This window comes from Bos mutus, chromosome 20, assembly GCF_027580195.1.
Source record: "Bos mutus isolate GX-2022 chromosome 20, NWIPB_WYAK_1.1, whole genome shotgun sequence".
Taxonomy (NCBI): Eukaryota; Metazoa; Chordata; class Mammalia; order Artiodactyla; family Bovidae; genus Bos; species Bos mutus.
The window spans coordinates 1,856,219-1,881,971 of record NC_091636.1 but is presented as its reverse complement, the minus strand read 5'-3'; the positions used below and the strand labels follow the sequence as shown (position 1 = coordinate 1,881,971).

The window sequence follows — 25,753 nt, the reverse complement described above, 5'->3', positions numbered from 1 at the left end:
TGAAGTTTAGAAGGGTAAGATACTCATTGCAAGTTGCACAGCTGGGAGATAGCCAGGATTGAAATCCAGGTCTGCCTGACTTCCTCTGTACTGTAAACTGCCCGAAGAAGGCCATCACACCTGTGCCATGCTCAAGGGCTCAGTCCATAGGCACCTGGTGTTTCGTAGCTCTGTACTAAATGGTGTGCTTATTCCGATGAAGTGCTGAGATATAATGGAGATAAAATGCAGATGAAGTGCTAAGATATAAGATGTAATGGATATGCTCCAGTGTGCTAAGGGGCATATGATCACAGGATGCGCTACAGAGGAGAAGTGAAGGAAGTGATGTATAAGGGTTGAAGAGCTAAGTGTGACTTCTTAGCAATGTGGTCATTGAATGATGGGGAGACACAGGATAGTCCCTCCAAGGCAAAGGTCAGTGCCTTCAGCCTCAGGAGTGTCCTGACTAAGGCAGGCATGGGCAGTGCCCGTGGAGCCTGTGGGAAGAGTGAGGACAGCAGATTGGTTTCAGAGCCACAGGGGCAAAGAGGAGAGAAGGTTGAAAATGAGGGTAATATCACATTCCCAAGGATCCTTATCTCTGGAAGGATTGACACTTGTTGTCATGAGAACCTAGAAATCTTATGTCTTGACCAGAGGAGACATGGTTGCAGCAGTGTCAAAGACCAATTTCATTTTGGGGATTCCATAAGTCCATGTGTATCTATCTGTGCAGCCCTTTGTTAGGATTCCTTCCCAGCTGGCCAACCTGGATGAGTGATTCTGGCTATTCCATCTTGCCTCATCTCAATGGTAGGACTAAGGATAACAAACTTTTATCGAGCACTCAAACATACCAGGCACAGGTAGTAACTAACTTAATCCTCTCAACAGCACTTGAGGAAGGTGCTCGTTCATCGCTACTGTCCGAGCCTAACAAAACAAGTCCAAGTTGACAATTCTGATCTACTAGTCAATGGCAAAATTATTTTTGCCTCTCTGAACATCATTTCCTATCTAAGGAGTAGAACATAGAGCCCCTCCCTTATCTATTTCAGAAGGCTGTCCTAAAGATAGATGTGCTGCACCAAGTGGACACTCTTTGGAAGCTGTTTTCAAATCATAAGGCTGTATAAACTTGGGCAAACTCCGGGAGGTGGTGAGGGCAGGGAAGCCTGGCCTGCTGCAGTCCAGGGTTGCTGTGAAGAGTCAGACACGACTTGGCGACAGAGGAACGACAAGGCCACGGTGCTTTGAACCAGAGTGGTCAGTGCAAAGCCGAGACCCGGAGAAGGTTAGGCTTTGGGTCAGAGGGATTAGGTGTGAATCAATTTCCGTAACCCTTGGCAAGGTAGGAGTGCTTCTTGGGCAGCGTGTTTTCATTTGTAAAATGAAAATGTTAAATTCTTGAAGAGTTGCTTGAAGAATTGGATGAAATATTGCCTATGAATCTTGGGAGACATAGTAGATATCATCATTATTAGTATCTCTAGGGCTGTTTAGACACTTCAGAACCTATTTTAAGTATATAAAGAGTGTTTCAGATTGGAATGTCTTTAAATGATTGTTTGTATTAAGAAATCATAAATTATTTAGCAAGTTCTACTGTCCACAGTACCTTTATTGTGGAGACACGCAACTGCTAAAGAAAGAAAACAGAGGCATTTCTGTGATTGAGAAGTACATTTTTCTTTGAGAAATTGTGCTTTGATGATAAATTAATATCTTTTTTTTCTTCCCCTTACCAGGATGAAGATGATGGTATGTTCAGAAAGACTTTTTTACAACTTGTAACCTTTCCTTTAGTTTTCTGTGTTCAGATGGAATTAGTTAGTATAGCAACTCTGTAGAATCCATTATCATTGTAGAATTAGTATTGAGCATATGTATGCCAGTTGGTATACTGTATAACTATAATTAAATGGAATTACTTGGCTGGATTACCAAAAAGAACTGCTAAGTTCATGTATAACAGTGCAAACTATTAATACTTACTAGTACAGCAAAACTGAAAATCATACATACAGTATGATAGACAGCATTGGGTAAAGGATTACTAACTGTATATGAATGACATGGCATAAAATTTGTCTTTCATTTAAAAAAAACTTGTGAATCATTTCTGAAATTCATATGATTTCTAACTGACAATTTTCTGACAAGTTAACACTTCAAAAATGAAAAAAAAAAAAGTGTACTATGAAGAATGATGGAGAATGGCAGCATTTGAAACTGTGTTCTGAGGTGGCAAACCATCGAGAAAAGCCCTGTGGGGTGGGCATCCACCCCACCTCTTCCTAATGACATTTCATCTTTTGAATGTTTGTATCTCCCTTGACACTAGCTGCTTCTAACCAGGGAGCAGTTTGGGGATGTATGTTCCTGAGAAAAGCCCTGTGGGGTGGGCATCCACCCCACCTCTTCCTAATGACATTTCATCTTTTGAATGTTTGTATCTCCCTTGACACTAGCTGCTTCTAACCAGGGAGCAGTTTGGGGATGTATGTTCCTGAGAAAAGCCCTGTGGGGTGGGCATCCACCCCACCTCTTCCTAATGACATTTCATCTTTTGAATGTTTGTATCTCCCTTGACACTAGCTGCTTCTAATCAGGGAGCAGTTTGGGGATGTATGTTCCTGTGACACTTGGATTCTGACAATCTTTCCTTTTTCTTTTCCTCTGAAGTACATCAAAGACTTCCACCCCAGCCATCACCTCTCCCCATGACCTCCAACACCTTCCCTTCAAGATCTACCAAGCCATCGCCCAAGAACTCCCTCCCATTAACTCACTCGTCTGGAGCCTTCTCAGAAAGGTGTGTGCTGAATCATTCAGTTCTAACCTAGCATAATGTCTGGGGCCACTGACGTTGGGGTTGAGGAAGAAAGAAATAAGCCACCAGTCATAGGGTCAGAACATTTTGGGTCTTAGGAAAGAAAACCAAGCTGAGCATAAAGAATGCACAAATGCACATATTAACTCACTGCTGTTTTCTGTGTTGTGTTTGGGGAGAAGAGAGGTACAGAATTGCCTGCTCTGTCGTGGCCCCAGACAGAATGGACTCCGGCAGGAAACAGGGAATGTTTTTTACTTTGTAGGTTAAAAACAAACAAACACTCAAGAAGCCCAATTAATTACTTGGAGTTCACCCTCCTTGGATGGGAATACCCCTCCAGTGCACCTTGCACTTGGCAGGTGTGGAATATTCACTGTACGGGCTCTGTCCCCAGCAGGTCTGTTTTCTCAGCAGCAGGAGTATTTCTCAGGACCCATGAGGAGGCAGGCTCTCCAGAAAGAGAGGCACAGACAGGAGGAAGACTCAGGGCATTTCTCATAAATAAGCCCTCAGGCTATCTCCCGGCACCCCCGAGGCTTCACCCACCAGCCTTTCCAGCTCCTCTTCTCCTTTACTATCCAAAGGGAGAGGCCTAGTCCCTACCCTAAGGATGGAAGGAAACTCACCCACCAGTAAGATCCTTCCACTCTGCTAGGTATCTGGAAAGAGTCTCAATTTTTTTCATTTACCCCGGGTGCCTCTTGCTCTATTTTCTGCTTCTTCTTCTCATTCTTCCAGTCGTTCTGCTGCTGCCGCGTCTCCCACTTTCTTATGCCACCTCATCCACCCTGAGCCCAGCCCTATCCTTCATTCTTTCAAAACACCACTCGCACGAGCTTTCTGAACAAAGCAGGCCTTTATCGAAAGTTTGGCCTAAAGGGTGGGGAAACTGCTGCTCAGTGTGGAGCAGACAGGCTTTCAGGGCCTCCCACTGGCCCTCCTCCCTCACTGTCCCCACAGATGCAATTACTGTCCGCTGTAGCACTACCGAGCCCTCTGTTTCTCATGCCCTCCCCTCTCCTTGTAGACCACTAGGCTCTGGGGATTCACCATCCCAAACAACATGCCCATGGAATATATTTCCCTAACAGAAAGAGAAGCGTTCTCCCAGAGAATTTGAGTCGTGCTCCAGACTCCAAGTCCTCAGACTGCTGCTGCCTTTTTAAAGTAGCTTTTAAAGCTCTTCATGCTGTTCTCCTGTTGCTTTTGTTTTTTGTCTTGAGAAGCTTGTTAGACTCTGGCATGGTCTTCCTGAGACAGGAGTGAAGTATGTTCAACAAGTTCCTTCTTTTTGCCCTTGCCCTGCCCCCGTGGTTTCAGGGAGGGGGTGAGAAGAGCCAGAGAAGCAGCATTTCCCCAATTCAGGCTCCCTCTCTGACCCCTTAACCCCAACCCAACTTAAAATCTGTTCTTTTTTTGCCTCCACAGTAACAGTAACTTTTCGCAGAGTGCCTCCCTGCCACCATACTTCTCTCAAGGTTAGTACTCCGGGCTCTAGTGACCTACTCTAGCCAATATGCCGTCATGACCGGATGTCCCAAAGCCTTTGGCATAAGTTTTGTTGTTTCCTAAAAGCATCTGACTTCCTTATTCAGCACTTCCTTAATCAGCACTTCCGCTTCTGAAGTGTACCAAAGGTTGCTGTAGTGACAGGATATGCCACACAACAACACCACCACACAGACACACACACACTCTCCCGCAGGAAGGTGGCCGTGGCCTTTATCTTCCCACGCAGAACTTGTCTTCCCTGCTGTTTTTATATGATGCTTAGGACAGTGCTAGCTTTCTCTGTAGTTTTGATTTCTATAATGAATCTAACCTGGAGTGCTAGTTGAGGAACATGTTTAAAATACAGATTAAGGGACCCCAACCCGCAGGATTCTGAAACAGTAAGTCTGGCTGAAGACCTGTATTTTTTAATAATACCTCCTTTGGGTGTCCATGGTAAGTATTTCTTGAGAGAGTCCTCAAACTTTAAAATGCACGAAAATCACCTGGGGTGATGTTAAAATGCAGATTCTAATCAGTGGGTCTTGGATGGGACCCAAGGTTCTGCATTTCTAGCAAGTTTCCATGTGATTCCCAAGTTCCAAGTTCCCAGCGGTATTGCTGGTTCATGGACCACTTCAAGCAGACACAAAGGCCTACACGGTAGGACTAGCTGTGTTTATTTTTTATCCTTAAAGACTTGCAAGTGACTAGCACATGGTAAGCACTTTAAAATGTTTGTTGAATGACTGTCAAATGACTATGGAGAGTCACCCAACTCTAGTAAACAATTTTTTTTTCTCATGCTAGGAAACACATCTTGTGTTACCAGACTTTCTGATTTCAAGAAAAAATAGAAATATGGCTTTTAATGTTAAATTACCTAGTTTTTAAAGGTTGACTTAAGATTTAAAAATTCTGTGAGGAAAAAATAAAACACTTTTTTTTTTTGTAGTCATGTACACATGCAGGAACACTAGTATTGTTATAAACAGAAAACTAATAAGTTTAAATTTTAACTTAAGAGTAGACTCTTTTTTTCAGGAGCATGTCTATTACATTTAGTTGGGCACATCATGCCATATATGTATGAGATTCTACTGCTGACACCAGTGAAACCCACTGTATTTTCAATGTTTCCTAAGCATTTTAGGATATAGTGTCCTTATTCACTACATGGCTTCCACAGTCCCCGCCCTCCCCCCACCCACCCCTCAGTGGCCACAACTCATCATTTTGTAAAACTACTTTGGGTCCCTTGCCTGGTCCGTCCAGGCATCTGAGCTTCAGACACTTCACTTCTAGCAGTATCTCCCAAAGTAAATTCCATAGACCCCTGCTTCTATGAGTTGGTGACAGAGATTATTAATATAAACAGTTGGCTTTTATTATTTTTTTGAATATAATTATCCCTTTAATACAGGAGAGGGGATTGGTTCCAGGACCCCCACTGATACCAAAACCCAGGATGTTCAAGTTCTTTGTATAAAATGATGTAGCACAGTTGGCCCTTCACATCCACAGCTCCACATCCACAGACTTGGCTAACCCATTGGTTGAACCAATCTGTAGTTGGCTGAATTCACCGATGTGGGAGCCATGAATGCAGAGGGCTTATTCTACTACCTTAATCAAAATTGATCCCTTTTTTCCTAAGAGTGCCAGGACACCTGGTCCTCAGTCTAACCCACTGGTTGCCCCAAGGTCAGGAAGACAAAGGATGTGCTTTATATTGGCCACAAACCTGTCCCAGTTCCCTTGAGGACCTAGATATTAAGGGTGGAGGGTGACGGCAATGAAAAGTAATATATTGTCTGTCATGAATAGTGACTTTGTGGTGCTGACCTGCAGATGCAGATAGAGAATAATTCCTCAATTCTAAGACAGCCATGCCCTATAGACCTTCATTCCATGACTTTCTCATATAGCTAGATTTCATTCCCTCAACAAACGTTATACAAATGTCTGCATGTTGCACTGCAAAGGTGAGCATGGGGAAGGTCTGTTCAGGTGCTGGGAGCCTTAAGAAGGAAGATCAGCAGCTCAGGCCAGCCCCATCTGCATCGCGAATAATCCTGACTAGGAAGACCTGGACTTCAAGTAACTCTCCCCTCTCAGGGGCCCTGGGGCCGGCGATTTACCCTCTGTGGAGTATTAGATGTGTTAGATGAGGTGACAGACCTGGCGCAGAACCACCCGGAGTGCTTGCTAAATGCAGATTCTTGAGCCTGGGTGATTCAGGGTCCCCCTGGAATTCTCTTTTACGCACAGTCATATTTGGGAATCACAAGTTCAAGTTCTGGCCCTGCCACTAAGACACATGATTTGTTTAGACTCTCTGAACCTTTGTTTCATGATATCCAAAAAGAAGACAATACCCACCTTGTGGGGTTGCTGTGAGGATGGAAGGTCATGTACACAGGTGCCTTACTCAGGGCCTGGCCAGAGCAGTGCTGAAAAAATATCTGTTGAATCAACAAACGAATGATGCATGAATTGTTAAGAGAACATTCAACTCACGGAATTTACCAGCCTGTAATAGCTGTTCTGGCATATAGAGACAGGCTTAGCAATTGCAAATCAACACAATCAAACCTTTCCTGAGATTAGGAAACACATTCTCTTGAAAAATTTCATGGAACTGTCAACAAGAAAAAAAAAGCATGAGAGAAGGGGAGGCACAAGTGCTGGGTAATTTACAGACTCCGACACAGGCTTCCTGATGGATCAGATACTGTCAGGGCCTCCTTCTGTGTGAGTCTCACAGTTCTGCTTCTGTAAGAAATTTGGTCAAGAACAGCAGGTAGTAAGCGCTGGCTCTGAGAGCTAAGAATATTCTCAAGGTAATTTCACCTCATCTCGGGTAAGTCACATTTCTTTTTGTGAAAATGAGAACATAATTATCTTCACCTCCACACTGTTACCACTTGATGGTATATACGTAAGGTGCTCAGTTAAGCAACCAATCAAATGTGCGGTGTAGTGTCTCAGAATTTCACTGGCATGCTGCGGAACAGGGCCCGAGCAGCTCTTGTGGCTTTGAACAAGTGAAAGTTATTTTGGAAGCTGTGGTTTCTTGAAATGTTAATTGCTGGGAACAACTGCAAGGGCATTGTGGGGGGTGGGCAATGATGGGCTATGACTAGTGAAAAATTGCTTAAAGTAAATTAACGTTCAAAATGCTATACTTTCAAAGGCCCCGGCAACAGACCACTTCCCAGAATGGAAGGCAGGAACTTCTCGCCAGTTCCAAGCAAACCTAGATCACAATCCCCTGGGGAAGAAGAGGTAATAAGGCATATGTTCATATTTTATTTCTACACCAGCAAATGGATCATCAGAATCTTCCACTGAATACTCCCCTATACTTTTATTTTCTTTTAGTCTTAATTTTTTTGGTGAAAAATATTGAGAGGAGAATTCAGTTGAAAAATAGGTTCTTTTTCCTTGATGTTCCTCTTCCAATGGCAAATGTGTGTTTCACATTAAACAGAAAAATAATTCTATTTTTCATCTGTTTCTTAGTTTATGACATAGCATAAGTCATTTGACTGCTCATTAACCCAGTGTTTTTCATTAAATATATTATTATTCTAAACTGAAGAAATTATTACATCTGAATCTTTCCTGATTAGAGACTCGATTATCTATGAATGCTTATTCACCTCTACCTTGGGAATGAGCATATGATAAAAAGCAGTTCACATAAAATATCTTCTATTTAGCTTCACCTGAATGATTCTATATTCAAAGTAATAACACAAGTGTTTCAAATTTCATGGAACTGAGGTGGTGATTTATGGAAATGATTACTTGGAGGCTTTTTTTTTTTCACTTACTTATGTAACTACAAAATTTATTCCATTTTAAAAAATTTGCATTTTCAGAATTCATTAAATGAAGACTGGTACGTTTCTTATGTTACCCGAACAGAGGCAGAAGCGGCTCTTAGAAAGATAAACCAGGTACTGTGCTACAGGTTTATTTTTTTAAGTATAAATAGGAGAAAAGAAATGGGACTGATTTTTCCTGAGTACCAGTGATGGGCTTTAGATACTGGCTTCAAGCTTGCTTTTCATAGCTGCTAACAATTAACAACAGATTTTTATTTTTACAACCTCTCTTCCTACAGTTTGGATAGATCATGCAATGAAACAAAACCCAGGGGATGCAGTGGTAAAGAATCTGCCTGCCAGTGCAGGAGGCACAAGAGGCTCGGGCTCTATCCCTGGTCAGAAAGATCCCCTGGAGGAGGAAATGGCAACCCACTCCAGCATTCTTGCCTGGAAGCTCCCATAGACAGAAGGGCCTGGTGGGCTACAGGTCATGGGGTCTCAAAGAGTCAGACAGACTGAACATACATTGTGGGCTAGGAATTCTGCTGGGTGCTGTTCATGCTGTTATACCAAAGGGTACCAATTAGTGCCAGCTTCTCACCTACTAATGTCCATAGCAATGACTCCTAGGACCCTGGGAAAAATTTAAATTAAGGTAGTCATTTGATTGAAGGAATCTTAGGAGATTCTATTAATGAAAATGGTTCATCTTTTCACAGGAATCACACAGCATCAAAAGGAAACTCTTTCCCCCAAATTTCCAACATCTTACTAGTTGTATCTTCCTCTTGACACCCAATTGCCATCCATAGCAACGTGGAAGAACCCATATTGAGACAGAGAACAGAAACTTGTTGTCCTTTTCCCTAGAAATTTCTAATTGTCGTTTAATATTAAAGGTCTTAAACCTGATCTCCTGTCTTCCGGTATTGAACACTAATCTTAAACCTATATATCAAAGATCCTTCACCTTTCGCATTCTTCACATCTCGAGACTACAACAAAAGTCCTCGAGCCTCAAGCTTGGTTGCAATTTTATTTATTTTTTTTAATGATATGAAGTGATTAGTGTTCATCTCCCCATCTTTAAAAAAACATTATTTATTTTTGGCAGTGCTGGGGCTTTGTTGCTGCTCAGGCTTTCTCTAGTTGCGGTGAGTGGGGGCTTCTCTTCCTTGCGATGTGCAGGCTTCTCACTGCAGTGGCTTCTCTTGCCGCGGATCACAGGCTCCAGGCACAGAGGCTCCGCAGTTGTCGCTCCCCAGCTCTAGAGCACAGGCTCAATAATTGTGGCACATGGGCTTAGTTGCTCCAAGGCATGTGGGATCTTCCCGGACCAGGGATTGAACCCACGTGCCCTGCATTGGCAGGCAGATTCTTAACCACTGGACCACCAGGGGATTGCACATTTAAATCACTTGGGGAGCATTAAAAAAAAATTCTGATTTTACCCGGAGAGATTCTGATTTAATTAGTCAGATTAATTAATTAATTTAATTAGGGATACTATGTGGGCTCTGGAAATCTTCAAAACTTGAAATTCTGAAGTGAAGCCAGAGCTATGAATCCACAGGTATATTTGTCTAAGACGTTTTGACTAGAATTTACTCATTCAACCTAGAATGAAAAAAGAACAAAGGAAAGGCATTATTGCAAATTGATCATCCTGATTTCAATACACAGAAGAAGGAGTAATTTAAAGTTCTTCCTAATTCATTCTATTTTAATATTAGATCTTTATAGTATATTATAATATTATGTAGCTAATTTATGAAATGAAATTTTAAAGTATAGGCCAGATCTCCACATTATTTTGGTAAATATCAGGAAAAAAGGATGATCCACATTGGGTTTTTTTCAGGTGTTTGATGATGAAATGCAGTATCTGGGCACCATGAGGTTTTAAAATGGGTACATGTCTTATGTATTTGGGTGTATTCTGACTTTGACCGTGGAAATAAAGTGCATAGAATTAACTCTCAGGAGCAGGAAGAGATATCTTTAGTTAACCACCAAAGTCCTTATTTTGCTGGCCCTGTATCCACTCAACCATCTATTATTTGTTTTATTATTGTAAAAGAGATTCCTTTTTCATTGAGAGACTTCAAAGAGATCTCTTTGAAATTTGGGAATTTCTCTAATATCTGCTGCCTGCTTCTTGACAACCAAGAAATCCATGACACACGGGACTACTGCTGTTTGGGGAGCTAACTGTTCACTAAATTGTCAACTGGTAGGTTTCAAGATCTCTAGAGGATTGTCTGCTGCTCTTAGAGGCAACAGAAGTATTGACTTTTGCTACTTCCATAATAACAAGAATTTATCCTTTTAGGACGGCACTTTCCTGGTTAGAGACAGCTCTAAAAAAACAATATCCAATCCATACGTTCTCATGGTGTTGTACAAAGATAAAGTTTACAACATCCAAATCCGTTATCAGGAAGAAAGCCAAGTTTACTTGTTGGGAACTGGACTCCGAGGGAAAGAGGTAAGGGTTTCAAGTTGTCAAACTTCCCCCAGTTTTCTGCGTGTGCCTCTCTGCACACTTACCTGCACGGAAGCTGGCTGTGGCCTTCTTTGGGGGTCCACACTGCCTGGCAACTTTAGGGTTAAGTTGCATTAGTGAAACCCTGCATTTGCTGGAAGGAGATAAAATGTTAGCAGTATCTACCTCTGCCACAGTGTCTTTTTTACATCTTTTATTCCAACTAGTCTAAAATCACATGTGTAACTTAAAAAAAAATGTTTAAATTAAAAATATCATTAGATGGTGCCAAAGGCAAGTCCTTTCTATGACACAGAAGTGAGTTAAAGTCACCTCTGTGACATGATTTTGATGTAAGGATACAGTGTATTTATAAGGCCGTGTCTTAAATGAACATCTGGAAAAATGACTTGGGTCATTTCTCCCTAAAAATGGAGGTTAGGCCAGTGAAGCTGTGCAAATTGCCAAAAACATTTCCCTCTGTTTCCCCAAGGTGTATATTAGTCCCTTTTGGGTAGTAATGAGAACCGTGTAAAGAAAACCTTTCAGGTCTGCTTTTTGCAAAGGAAGCTATGGCTACACCTAATGCTTTTTTAAGTTCAAAGTTCCAGGAGGAGGATCAGCTGTATCAAACATTTCCAGAAGGAAACACAACTTACCCATAACTTCTACTTCACTCCAAATATTTTTAAGTTATGATTATGTAAACCAGTAGAAAAAACACATGATTTTGGTCATATGTTTGAATCACTGGTTTGGGGTGGGTAGAGCTGCATCAGAGAAGGCAATGGCACCCGCTCCAGTACTCTTGCCTGGAGAATCCCAGGGACAGGGGAGCCTGGTGCGCTGCAGTCCATGGGGTCGCTAAGAGTCGGACATGATTGAGTGACTTCACTTTCACTTTTCACTTTCATGCATTGGAGAAGGAAATGGTAACCCACTCCAGTACTCTTGCCTGGAAAATCCCATGGACAGAGGAGCCTGGTAGGCTGCAGTCCATGGGGTCGCTAAGAGTTGGACACGACTGAGCGACTTCACTTTCACTTTCCACTTTCATGCACTGGAGAAGGAAATGGGAACCCACTCCAGTGTTCTTGCCTGGAGAATCCCAGGGACGGGGGAGCCTGATGGGCTGCCGTCTATGGGGTCGCACAGAGTCGGACACGACTGAAGCGACTTAGCAGCAGCAGCAGAGCTGCATCGGTCCCGTAGAAGCAGAGATGTCTGCCCTCCAGGATCTCTACTGGGCTTGTGTGGAAGCACACAAATACAAACCTCTCATTGCTGTTGCCCTGGAGGGAGGCACCTAGAAGAGTAGTCTTGGAGGAAGTGCACAACTCTGTCTGGGGTACCTAGGTAACGTCTGACTCATTTCTAAATGGACGGATGGGGGTTTCTCAGTTTGGCCCTCAGGGAAAGGGTGATACAGGTAATGCACAGAGGGACTCGCTACAGCGCTCTTGTGCGTGTGGAGGTAGCAGTGGGAACACAGCAGATATCAGGAGGGAACTGTTATGCCATACTGCAGATACCATCTTCAGACAGCAAAGATGCCGTCTGACCTCCTGATCCCTTGTATCTCCTAACATTATTAGTGATTTAAAGGAGGGACACAAAAACCAAAACCAAGTCACAAATAGAACAGTCTTCCTGAAGTCCAATGATTGGTGTCCTTATCAAAAGAGGGAGATAAACGATGAGGCCCCATATTCAATAGCCTATGATAAACCATAATGAAAAACAATATGAAAAAGGTATACATGTATCCTAATCACTTTGTTATACATCAGAAACTAACACAACATTATAACTCAACTATACTTGAATAAAAAATAAAAAACAACAATCCTAAGGTAAAGCTATCATAATTAGACTCTCCCTCTATGTCTCTCTGTATATAATATATATAACCCCCTACATGAAGTTAAATAACATATACATAAATACATATTGTCTTTTATCCATAGTATGTTGAATGTTGGTGAAGAATTTTTTTCAAAGTTCCACAGCAGAAATCATTAAAATCTTTGCCAAATTTTATATAGACTGATAATCCTTACAGTACAAGAGGTAGGATATTATGCAGATTAAAAAAAAAACTGCGAAATTCATGCTACACATTCCAATGCTGATTTCCTTCCTATTTTGAATCTTTCAGGACTTTCTGTCTGTGTCAGATATTATCGACTACTTCAGAAAGATGCCGCTTCTGCTTATTGATGGGAAAAACCGAGGTTCCAGATACCAGTGCACGTTGACGTACTCTGCAGGTTATCCCTAGCAAGTTAGCCAAGCAAACGAACCTTCCTCCTGCCTCTGTCCCAGCGTGGGAAGATCAGTCAACCTTGGTGAACGGTCAAACCCTTAGGGCTGAATTGAACGCCTCCAACACGAACATAAGGGTTGTGTCCTTTCACTTATGAAACTGTTTGGAATGAAGACTGTCAAATATCCCATAATTTATTTATTTTTCTTCAATGTTTGTAAAGCACATAAGTAATAATGTTCACACTTGAAGTCTAACAGTGCACTGTAATGATTCATTTTAAAAACATGTGTATTTTTGAATACCCATGTCCAAGTGCATTAGTTGGCACACCTATAGGAACAATTTGGGGCAAGTTTAGAAACACTGAAATGGTAACAGATTTTGGTAACACATGAAACTGATTTTTTAACTAGCCAATCCTTTGTCAGTCAAAGGCAATCATCAATTTTATATGTATAATTTGAAATTACTAAAATTCAGTTTCTTGGCAGCAATAATTTAAGAAGCTTCAAAAGATATCATCCTTTCTTATTTCATGTTTTTGCTGGAGGGTGGGGATTTTTGTATACTTTTTTTATGAAAAAGATAAATGCATGTTGGAATAACTTCATGGAATTAAAATTAATTTGCCTTCTGCTTCATTTTTTGGTTCCTAAAACAACTTATTGACTTTTTAAAATTATTTAACTATTATTTTCCTGTTTTAAAGCAAATTTAAGCTACAAATACCAAAAGAAAACATTTTAAATTTAGAATGAGGCTTTGGCATCAAATACACCAGATTTAATTTCATCACATCTGACATCCTCATCCTATCTCTTCCACCTCCACCCAACTCCAAAAGTATCAAGTGATGTGATTTTTACCAACATCTTCCTGGGAAGATGAAAGAGCAATTTATGTGTACATGGAAAAGTTTAATCAGACTTTCCAATTAGATACCTTTCTTCTATTTTTATCCCCCCCTGCCATCTGTCATAAAGCCATTATCTTCACCCTTCCCCAAAAGCCTTTATAAATTCTTCAAAGCAATTCAATTCTTTCCTTCAACTTACATATCTCATTTAATAAAAAATAGTAAGCAATTTCACAAGACGAAAACTTCACATTCATTTAAATTTCCCCTTTTGAGGCCTTGGTTATTATTTCACAACTTGTATTAATAATAAAATTTTTTGTCTTCTTGGTTTTATCCATGAGTTTTATAAGCCACAAATAATATCTTGTACTTTCATTTTCATGAACTTTTAGAAAGACCACTGGAAGAGATACTGGAAGTCATCTAGTTAAAAGTAATGATTTGCCAAGATAACGAATCTGTGGAGACTTTTAATCAATGATGATAGACAAGATGCTTCACAAAACTTCATCCTTACAAACTAGAAGTTCTCAAATCAGGACCCAGAACTCAGGAATTCTAAAACTGAAAAACCTGCATCATTTACAACATGTTTATTCAATAGGATATTCAGTGAGCATTTATTTCATGTTTATTCTGTGCACTGAGCTGGGTGCTGGGCATTGAGCATAGAAAACTCTACAGGTTCTGGTATGGAGTGAGCTGACCTCGCACCTTGCTTCACAGTATTCTATACTTAATGTTCAAAAGTTTCTAAAATCAACAACACAGTAGATTTCAAAGCAACTATCTTGTAGTGAATAATGTTTACAAGGTAAAGTGAAAATGACGTCGCTCAGTTGTGTCCGACTCTTTGCGACCCCATGGACTGTAGCCCACCAGGCTCCTCCATCCATGGGATTTTCTAGGCAAGAATATTGGAGTGGGTTGCCATTTCCTTCTCAAGGGGATCTTTCCTACCCAGGGATCGAACCCGGGTCTCCCGCATTGCGGGCAGATGCTGTATCGTCTGAGCCACCAGGGTAAACAAATGTTTATTATTTTAAGTTGCTGTTGGTGGAAAGGGGTAGAAAACCTATTCCACTGCAATAACTGAAATGAGTTGTGAGTATCTGACGTTTTTATGACAAGTATTCTTCCTCCCCTGCTTCAGGCCATGGCAACTCTATTCTTTTGGTGGGGCCTTTCTTTCTCTAGAGGGTTTCCCAGGTGGCTCAGTGGTTAAGAATCTACCAATGCAGGAGACGCAGGTCCGATCCCTGGGTTGGTAAGATACCCTGGAGGAGGGAATGACAACTCACTTCAGTATTCTTGCCTGGGAAATCCCATGGACAGAGAAGCCTGGTGAGCTACAATCCATGGAGGTCAAAAAGAGTTGGACACAACTGAGTGACTGAGCAGGCACGCATTGCTCCTTTTCCACTGACCTGGCCTATATCCCAGCCTCCCCAAACACAGCTGTTCAGAACCCATCTTAATTGAAGCTGGCCCAGTCAAGATCCTTCTCTGGATTGTTAAACACAGAGGCTAAGACAAAGGATCCCTCTTTTCTCTGGGGTCTCCAAAAGATAATGCTGTACACCCACCTCTATTCTCTTCTACCTGTTACATGACGTGATGAGTTTTTAACAGGAAAGGATATAGACCAGTGCACAGAAACAGAACCAGGGCAGAGAGATCTGATGAATTAGTGAAGGCCCTGAAATCTATCCCAACCATGGACTTTCAAGTCACATGACCTAATAAATGATTTGTTTGAGTTGTTTTGGACACTTGCTACCAGGAGACACCTGATTAATATAAACCCATACATTTATAATTTAGTAAGTCACATGACCTAATAAATGATTTGTTTGAGTTGTTTTGGACACTTGCTACCAGGAGACACCTGATTAATATAAACGCATACATTTATAATTTAGTAACTCTCTTTCAATCTAAGCCAAATTCAAGCATAGAGGATAGGATGAGCAGTGCTCCATGGCCAACTTCCTATGTAATACTCTTGCCACTGGTGAAATAAATTAGCCATTTCTTGGAACATTAAAACAAGAGCATGAAATGATTATTTACAATTCAACACATTTTTATTTTTTTAATTGAATATATTAGTAAACTCAATTCTCCTAGAAATGAGTTAATTCAACAATAAAAAGTCACAAATTTACAACATATAAATAAAAAATCAGATTAAAAACTATCAGAAGCAAGGGATAAATCTGGCATTTTAGACTCTTCAAAGTGGGGGCTGTTTCTTTCTGTTTCCTTTAAGTCATCTGTCTTCACAGGATGACTAAAATGTAGGGTCAGGTCACAAAGCAGTAACTGGGAGAGTTCTGTGTAAAAGAAAAAAAATTAATAATATGAGACACTATATTGTAGCACATATGTCGCAGGCAACTATTATTACTTTAAGTTGCTATTTCCTAATTATTAATTTAATTTTTAAGTGATTATTGCTTAAACCACAATTTAGATGTGCCAAATTTTGATTTAGAGTCAAATTTATACACTGCAAAATAAACATGATATAGAAGCTTACTAGAAGGGTTCTTTAGCTAAAACTGTCAGCTGTTTTACTTCATTGCAATTTGATTTATGCAAATTTATGTATTTTTTAAAATTACTAGTTTTATCTGCTACACATGCATACAGTATAAAGAATCAAATAAAGCATGTGACAAAAAAGAGCAGTTCCTATCTCCCAGAGGCAACCACTTTTGATGTTTTTGGAGCTCATTTTGTTTTTGTGGGTTGTGTGTGTGTGTGTTGCATTTTTGTTTATTTTGGGAGGGGTGGTATTTAACCTCCATATCTCTAAATGATATTTATATTTTTTCTCAATTTTAGGTATTTGCTTCTGACCACAGAAGATTAAAATATAGCTCTTTCCATTTATCCCTATTCCCCCAATATATTTGAGTATAATTTTTCTTAACCCAGTATTTAATGTCTAATTTTTTTGATTACATATTCTTTACAGTTGAGTCTTGTAGGACATTTCCCTTCCTGCAAGCTTCCACCCAACCACAGTTAATAATTGTTTCCTTTTTTCATTGCTTAATTACCATGGATGTATTCCAAATTTCCCCAGTTGGGTAAACCTCCTCCCTGTATAGTCGAGAGCTTTTACTGCTCTACTGTTGAGAGTCTCTCCTCTCCTAGAGCCTTCTCATCAGCTCTAGTTTGGACTGACAGCTCTCTAGAAAGCCATACAGTTCTCACCTTGGGAATTCCCTTCACCACTATCCAATGGACTCCCTTCACCCTTCCCTCGTGTGGAGTATCTCTCTTCCAGAAGCTCATGTCTCTCTCTCTGGTTTTTTTTTTTTTTTGGTCTATTCCTTTGGTGGAATACAACCAAGGTAACTTTCTAAGGTAGGGAACTGTACAAGTCTGAAAGTTTCTGTCTCTACACCAATGCTTAATAGATTGACTGGCTATAGCAATCTAAGCCGGACATCACTTTTCTTCAGATTTCCAAAGGCAGCGCTGCGCTTTCTCTTAGCTTCCAGCCTTTCTATGGGCAAATTTCATACAAGTCTAATTCTTAGTCACTGTTTCTCTTTAAAAGATTTAAGAATCATTTTGTTTTTCCAGTGTTCTGAAATTCTGTAGTATTGCATTTTAGTACAAGACTATTTTTATCTACTGTGCTGGGCTCTTTCATTGTAAAAAAATATCCTTCAGCTCTGGAAAATTTTCTCAGATTATTTCTTTAATGACTTCCTCCTCATTCATTGTCTGTGTTCTTTCTTTCCAACACTCTACTTATAGAATGTTAGACTTCCTTGTCCATCTGTTTTTTTGCTCTGCACTCAAGGGAATTTTCTTCACTTAATCTTTCAACCCTTCTCTAGAGTTTATTTCTATTGTCACACTTTTAATTTTGTTCTCCAAATATTTTTATAGTATCCTATTCCTTTTTCATAAATGTAGCATTTTCTTTTACTTCTTTGTAGATATTAATGATAGTTTCTTAGAGTTTTTAAGTTTCATTTGTAATCTTTTCCTCCTCACTGATTGAATCTACTTATTGGTTCCGTCTCTGCTTTTCATATTAGATGTTTTCCTCAAACATCTTTTTTTCCATAGTTGTCTGCTCATATTTAAGACTACTGTACCAAAAAGACAATTAGAATTTCTTTCCCATGGCAATTATTGTGTGCTGATCTGGCTGGGTGTTTTGTTGAGGAAACTCAGTTCTGAGTATCTTTAGGTCTTTTCTCTTAGGCTTAGCAGATTCCTGAAAGGAAAATCTGCCTGAGTGTATAAATCTGGCTGCCAATGTTTTGTAGCCAAGTGGGGAAAGAAAGCTATGGATTTTGTAAGTCAATATTAAACACTGTCTTAAGACCCTTGTTTTTAGTACTACTATTTCCTTCAACTTGTGAGACTGTTGTGTAACTCTGGGAAAGTTAGTTAATCCCTTTATATCTATTTCTATATCTGTAAATGTCAATGGTAATATTTCCAACCTCATAAGGTTGTTATAGCAATTCAGTCCATTTACGTAGAGCTCTTGGAAGAGTATCTGAATTATGGTAAATGCTGTAAGTGTTGGCTATTGACATTAATACTTCTGGGAGAAAGTGAAGGTAACAGAGTGTTTGTTTAATCTTCCATATTTACCGGAAGTCTACCTTCCTAGTCCGGCTCTATTAGGCCTTTGTATCTTCACTGCCTCCCTATCCCACAACTTTTCAGGAAAACATTGATCATATTTATTCTATTTTACTTCATGAAAGAATAATTGCCAAACTACAACAGTCAATCTAGTTTGAGAAGAATCTGAAGCTTCTCTAATTGTTTTAAATGAGTGCAAGCATCCAGAATCAATTATTCATTTAATAAATGTTGGCCAAAAGCCTATTATATAAAGGCACTGGGTTAAGTGCTAGGAATAACCTTAAGAGATGGGGTAAGTGAGCAAACATACAATAACAATATAGTATGATAGGTGATATGAAAAAGTATAAGAAATGACATACTGGCTTAAAAAAGTTTTCCAATGTAAGTAACTGTGACTAATAAGTAGCAGTTAACCTGGTTGACTATGCCAAAGCTTTTGACTGTGTGGATCACAATAAACTGTGGGAAATTCTGAAAGAGATGGGAATACCAGACCACCTGACCTGCCTCTTGAGAAACCTATATGCAGGTCAGGAAGCAACAGTTAGAACTGGACATGGAACAACAGACTGGTTCCAAATAGGAAAAGGAGTACGTCAAGGCTGTGTATTGTCACCCTGCTTATTTAACTTATATGCAGAATACATCATGAGAAACGCTGGGCTGGAAGAAGCACAAGCTGGAATCAAGATTGCCGGGAGAAATATCAATAACCTCAGATATGCAGATGACACCACCCTTATGGCAGAAAGTGAAGAGGAACTCAAAAGCCTCTTGATGAAAGAGGAGAGTGAAAAAGTTGGCTTAAAGCTCAACATTCAGCAAACGAAGATCATGGCATCTGGCCCCATCACTTCATGGGAAATAGATGGGGAAACAGTGGAAACAGTGTCAGACTTTATTTTTTGGGGCTCCAAAATCATTGCAGATGGTGACTGCAGCCATGAAATTAAAAGACGCTTACTCCTTGGAAGGAGAGTTATGACCAACCTAGACAGCATATTCAAAAGCAGAGACATTACTTTGCCAACAAAGGTCCATCTAGTCAAGGCTATGGTTTTTCCAGTGGTCATGTATGGATGTGAGAGTTGGACTGTGAAGTAAGCTGAGCGCCGAAGAATTGATCCTTTAACTGTGGTGTTGGAGAAGACTCTTGAGAGTCCCTTGAACTGCAAGGAGATCCAACCAGTCCATTCTAAAGGAGATCAGTCTTGGGTGTTCTTTGGAAGGACTGATGCTGAAGCTGAAACTCCAATACTCTGGCCACCTCATGTGAAGAGTTGACTCATTGGAAAAGACTCTGATGCTGGGAGGGATTGGGGGCAGGAGGAGAAGGGGATGACAGAGGATGAGATGGCTGGATGGCATCACCGACTCGATGGACGTGCGTTTGAGTGAACTCTGGGAGTTGGTGATGGACAGGCCTCCCTGTCCAGGCAATTCATGGGGTCGCAAAGAGTCAGACATGACTGAGCAACTGAACTGAACCAAACCTGGTGAGGTGGAGGTAGGGAGGCAGCCTGTGGAGGTGGAGTGGGCACTTCAGGAGAAGATGCATGTAATAATTAAGGCACAGCCACAAAAAAAGAGCAAACATGTAGATATGCAGATAGTTCAATGTGGCTGGAATCTGGAATGTGTAGGGAATGAAGAATGAGGTAGCAGAAAGGAGAGGTAGGCAGGGTCTGATCTGAAGGTCTTATAGTCCATTCTAGGAGGTCTGGACTTAGTCCTGAAGACAATGATGAGCCAATGAGCATTTTCAGCAGATTTATATTTCAGAAAGGTAATCCTTGCTGCTGAGATTGCTTTTGAGAGATGATGAATTAAGCAAAGGTAACCCTATTCCTTTACATCAGACTCCTCACAGCCTCTGTTAATATGTACTGTGAATTTGTGACAGAATTATCTAGCATAAAGCCCTTCCCAAAATTATTTGATCATCAGTTCACTGATTCCATTTATAATATCTATTAACATCACCTGAGACAGCGGTGTTCCCGGATCAGTCCATGAAGCACTTGGGAAATGCTTCAGTCAGTTCAGTCGCTCAGTAGTGTCTGACTCTTTGTGGCCCCATGGACTGAAGCACACCAGGCTTCCCTGTCCATCACCAATTCCTGGAGTCTACTCAAACACATGTCCATTGAGTCGGTGATGCCATCTAACCATCTCATCCTCTGTCATCTCCTTCTCCTTCCGCCTTCAATCTTTTCCAGCATCAAGATCTTTTCAAATGAGTCAGTTCTTTGCATCAGGTGGCCAAAGTATTGGAGTTTGAGCTTCAGCATCAGTTCTTCCAATGAATATTCAGGACTGACTTCCTTTAGGATGGACTAGTTGGATCTCCTTGTTGTCCAAGGAACTCTCAAGAGTCTTCTCCAACACCACAGTTCAAAAGTGTCAATTCTTCAGCACTCAGCTTTCTTTACAGTCTAACTCTCACATCCATACATGACTACCAGAAAAATCATAGCTTTGACTAGATGGACTTTTGTTGGCAAACTAATGTCTCTGCTTTTTAATATGCTGTCTAGGTTGGTAATAACTTTTCTTCCAAAGAGCAAGCATCTTTTAATTTCATGGCTGTAGTCACCATCTGCAGTGGTTTTGGAGCCCCCCAAAATAAAATCTCTCACTGTTTCCACTGTTTCCCCATCTATTTGCCATGAAATGATGGAACCAGATGCCATGATCTTAGTTTTCTGAATGTTGAGTTTTAAGCCAACTTTTTCACTCTCCTCTTTCACTTTCATCAAGAGCGTCTTTAGTTTTCTTTGCTTTCTGCCATAAATGTGGGAAATGCTTAGGAGAATACATGGAAAAACATAGCAGGCACTCCCGACTTGGTGCCTAACTAACAGCCACTTCCCTCTTCTTCCTGGGGCACAACTTGATTGCACTTGAGGTGATCCTCTCCCCAGTTTCAGCAGTACGTCCTGACTGGTCTAAACTGGTTGTGGCAGTCCTAGTCTCCTTGTAGTAACTGCTGTAGGATATACATGTGGTGCAAATCTGGCCAATGAAAGGAAAGGGAAAATGTGCTGGAGGGATCTGGAGAAAGGGTTATTTAAGAGACACAGGCAGAGAGAGCATCTGTATATGATCATGTCTGCAGGTAATGACCACGAGAAGTGATAAACAGAGTGAACATAACAGAGCAGAAAATATGAAAACCTAATACTTGATGAAACCTTTAAAACCCTGAATTAACTTTAGGGTTGCCCAACCTTGAATCTTATTATTATTTCTTTATTGCATAATAAATGTTAAATTGGTATTTTGTTACTTGTAGAACGGTCTCTTAACTGACACAGAGGCTGTCTTCATATATCAAGAGTTGTCATAAGAACAATAACTACATATTCAGTGATTTTCATGGTTAGAAAAATGACCAATGGGTGAAAGGAATAGGGAAAAGATTTCAGCTAGTCCATGATGAAAAACTGTCTAATATAGAATAGACTGGTAACAGAGTTTTCCAACACAGAGAGAGTTTTTCCCAACACAGGAAATGTTTGGTCAAGAATAGATGAAATATTCAATCACAGAAATTCTACATACCTGGAATAAAATTACAGACTATTTCTGTAAGGTGAGTGATTAAATATCATGATCTATAAGGTCTAATTCTACTAGAATCATCAATTCACACAATCAAGCAAACTTACAAGTTTTGACTTAGAAGGAACTTTAGAGACTATAATGATTAATGGATAAAGATACTGAATTTTGCAGACTGTGACATCACTGTGTAATAGTTTGTTGAAGGAAAGGATGGGGAGTAAATTTAGAGGGGTTAGTTAGACATCATAAGGTTTCTATAAGGAGGAGAATGGGACCACTGAGGATGAAATGGTTGGATGGCAGCACCAACTCCATGGACATGAGTTTGAGCAAGCCCCAGGAGTTGGTGATGGACAGGGAAGCCTGGCATGCTGCAGTCCATGGAGTCGCAAAGAGTCGGACATGACTGAGTGACTGAACTGAAGCTTTTTATAATATGTCAGGGATGAGAATTCAAGTCTGCTATCTTTCAGGTCAATGCTCAAACATAATGCATCTTCAGAGTTCATACTACATTGTAAACATTGCTTAAGAAATAGAGAAATCATAATGAATAGGCAAAATTCAGTTACACCCAGCAGAAGCACAAATTGACTACTCTATAACAATGACTTGCAAACATTTTAATTCAGTGATTCCTACTTACCATTCATTTTCTTTAGCTCCAAAGAAATTGTGTTAATGTTTTTAATTATGGCTTCCACATTTAGTTTATGGTCAGTAACATTATTCTTAATCATCTGGTTCAAAAAGAGAAACAATGTACAAATCAGAAGTATGTATGTATACTTGAAAAACACTCAAATTTTCAGCACTTCTGGAAGAAGAAAATCTGTTATTACTAAAATTTTAGTGAAATTATAGTTTCTTTAAATGGTTAGAATTCTTACACAGGAAGTCATCAACTTGTTACTATTTTTCCAACTGAAAACACCTCTAACCAGAATTCTTAGGATGAGGCTGCTTCTTTAATCAAACCATATCCATACAATGGAGCCCTTACAATGGAAATGCAGATGTCCCCATTCCAGAAATCCTCAGCACTTGTAAAACTACCTTGTGCCTGGGTGCTCAGTTGCTTCAGTCCTTTCCGATCTTTGCCCTTCTGTGTACTGAATCCTCGGAGAAGGCGATGGCACCCCACTCCAGTACTCTTGCCTGGAAAATCCCATGGACAGAGGAGCCTGGTAGGCTGTAGTCCATGGGGTCGCGAAGAGTCCGACACAACTGAGCGACTTCACTTTCACTTTTCACTTTTCACTTTCATGCATTGGAGAAGGAATGGCAACCCACTCCAGTGTTCTTGCCTGGAGAATCCCAGGGATGGGGGAGCCTGGTGGGCAGCTGTCTATGGGGTCGCACAGCGTTGGACACGACTCAAACAACTTAGCAGCAGCAGCAGCAGTACTGTATCCTACCAGGCTCCTCTGTCCATCAGATTCTCCAGGTAAGGATACTGGAGTGGGTTGCCATGCCCTCCAGAGATCCAACCTGGGTCTCCTGCGTTGCAGGAGGATTCTTTACTGCTGAAACACTGGGGAAGCCCATAAACTTCCTTACAATTTAGCAATCTCATAATATCTTCTCTAATTTTATTTATGTAAGCATCATTTTCTAACTTATGTTTGAATGACAGGGTCCATATATGATTTATTTAAGTACATATTAAAGCATAAAATAAGACACAATTATAATTCCTTGACTAAGAAGATGGCAACATGGACACTTCTACTTTAGCTTAGGGAGTTAGGGCAATGAACATTTTAATTCAGCTAAGATACATTAATCAACAGATTACTCCTTTATAGTACAAAACATATGTTTAGTCAGTTGTATCAGATATAAACATATGGAGATGTTTCTAGGTCATTCACTAGAAACTAACCTTAGTCATTCAAATATCTCAAAATAGCTTGAATAAACCACAATTAGTGCACACAACTTCAGAAATAAAGAGTATGGGAAGTTATGCCTTATGTTGGTTGTCAAAAAAAAAAAAAAATGAGAACAAACTAACCTTGGAATCAATTCTTTGACCCTGCCTTTTCCTGAGTCAAGGAAATTTATCCTATTTCACTCACTTCAGAGCCACTGTAAAAGAAATAAATTGTTTGCTCTCCAGACAATAAATAAAATACACTTTGCATCCACCTACAAGCCCCTAGGTGCTCAAAATCAAATGGCAGCTATCTTACTTGCGTATAGCAAAGCCAGATATACAGGTCTGAGGAGAAAGTAAAGATGATAAAAAGCAAAGGAGGTGGGGTGGGGATGGCGCAGTTCAAGAACCTTAAAGAAATGAACGCAAAAATAGAAGTAAAAGCCCTGAGGTAAGTAGAAACTACCAAGAAAGTTGACCCTCCCCACTCTGGGTTTCAGTTATCCAGGACCCTCAGGTGTCCATAGGTAGGTGGGGTCAAAGGGCAGCGTGGCAAGGGGACCCCTTTGGACTAGATCGAGGCCAGAGCTGGTCACCCCTTCCCCAGGAAGCTCCGTCAGGCCATCACTCTGAGACTGGAGAGGCCGGCAGGAGGCGCTTCTCCAGGAGGTGGGACGTGGAGACCAGGATCGGGGCCCAGTAGCCCTGGAGCCCTCCATACATAGGCTGAAGGCATGAATGCAAGTCAGGCACTATCCCGGGACCAAAGGCAGGAGGCCAGGCCGTCCCCGAAAAGGGGGATCATTATCCTCTTCCCGTTCTAAAAGCCACGCCCTCCTTCTAGTCTGACGCCCCAGAGGAGCCTCAGGTCTGGGGCCACAGTCTAGGGTCTGAAGATGGCGCCTGTGGCAGCCTCGAAGATTCCACAGCCCTCAGGCTCCCAAACCAGATCGGAACAAAGCAAAACAGACTCAACGTGACCACCAGACGCGCCCGGACCCTCCCAGCCAACCACCCCTTCTTGACTCAACACACGACTGTGCCTGTGAGGAAAGCGGGCTCTTGGGAGCCACAGGTTGAGAGACTTTGCGAACTGCACTGGGTCCAGGCTGAAGATGCAACTTGAGGCAGCCTGGACAGGTCAACAGTCTTCACCTACACCACACAGACCAAAGGTGGATTAAGATTATTTAAAACCCAGTAACCCAGGCCAGCCCACAACCCCTACCTGTGGGGACGCACCAATTTCTCCCTGTTAAGTGGGGAGAGCGAGAGTTGGGCCGAGGAAGTGAGATTGGGCTTCATGATTGGTCAGTGTCCTTTTCCTGGTGCATCCTGGGAGTTGTAGTCCCACGCTAGGCCCCTGCAGAGAAAGTTCTGGCTGCGTGGCAGGAAGTAACTAGCACTACTGCGTGGGCAGAGGAGGACAGTGAGAAGGCATTTTGCCGACTGTGTGCCAGGCGCTGGGCTAGGTGCTTTACAGCTCTTGTTTGCCTTTAATTTTCACGGAATAGGAGTGTGGTTAAGGTCAGACTCTGGACTGAAACTTCTTGGGTTTAAATTCTACTCCAGCGCTGGTATAGCTATAGATGTCCTCAGCTATCATATGAAGATAATAATAACTACTATCCGTCTTCTTTTGAGAGTTAAGTGAGATAATGCATCACATTGGGCTTGGCAGATGATGTGCTCCATAAATATTAGCTATTATCACTCTTATAAATCTGTGCAGATGAGCTGAGAGGTATACACTGGTCTCTTGCCAAGTAGAGAAGTCGAGATTCAAGCCATCTCTGCTGGGTTCCAAGAGGAATTTCTGTCACCACTGCCTTTGAGTTGACTCAAAGATTTTTCTTGGTGCCCTCAGGAATTGCCTTAGACTTGATGAACTTCAGATTCAGATTCTACACAAGTCCA

The 25,753-nt window shown here is 41.0% G+C and overlaps 2 protein-coding genes across 5 annotated transcripts in view; one reads left to right on the top strand and one right to left on the bottom strand.

Annotated features, from left to right (window-relative positions):
* LCP2 (lymphocyte cytosolic protein 2) overlaps window positions 1-13,540 on the top strand; it is a 47,516-nt gene extending 33,976 nt beyond the window's left edge. For all 4 annotated transcript variants that reach the window (XM_070357392.1, XM_070357391.1, XM_070357394.1 and 1 more), the window contains 7 exons: window positions 1,731-1,743; window positions 2,668-2,797; window positions 4,247-4,296; window positions 7,506-7,597; window positions 8,197-8,274; window positions 10,478-10,633; window positions 12,789-13,540. In XM_070357392.1, coding sequence (XP_070213493.1) covers window positions 1,731-1,743; window positions 2,668-2,797; window positions 4,247-4,296; window positions 7,506-7,597; window positions 8,197-8,274; window positions 10,478-10,633; window positions 12,789-12,911 — 642 coding nt within the window. In that variant the 3' untranslated portion in view covers window positions 12,912-13,540. The remainder of the gene's footprint in view (window positions 1-1,730; window positions 1,744-2,667; window positions 2,798-4,246; window positions 4,297-7,505; window positions 7,598-8,196; window positions 8,275-10,477; window positions 10,634-12,788) is intronic.
* Window positions 13,541-13,859: 319 nt separating this feature from the next.
* C20H5orf58 (chromosome 20 C5orf58 homolog) lies at window positions 13,860-25,144 on the bottom strand. Its single transcript, XM_070357395.1, has 4 exons — window positions 25,065-25,144; window positions 23,975-24,048; window positions 22,604-22,697; window positions 13,860-16,094 (listed from the first exon to the last, which is right to left on the bottom strand). The coding sequence occupies exons 3-4, from the start codon at window positions 22,695-22,697 to the stop codon at window positions 15,949-15,951; spliced, it is 240 nt and encodes a 79-aa protein (XP_070213496.1). The 5' UTR covers window positions 23,975-24,048; window positions 25,065-25,144; the 3' UTR covers window positions 13,860-15,948.
* Between the last annotated feature and the right edge of the window lie 609 nt (window positions 25,145-25,753).

What these genes read in the sequence shown, in the direction of transcription:
- C20H5orf58 (XM_070357395.1), bottom strand. Translation starts at nt 22,697, where the DNA reads ATGATTAAGAATAATGTTACTGACCATAAACTAAATGTGGAAGCCATA. An exon ending in GGAGCTAAAGAAAATGAATG is followed by an intron (nt 16,095 to 22,603) that starts GTAAGTAGGAAT and finishes TCTTTTACACAG; the next exon opens with AACTCTCCCAGTTACTGCTT.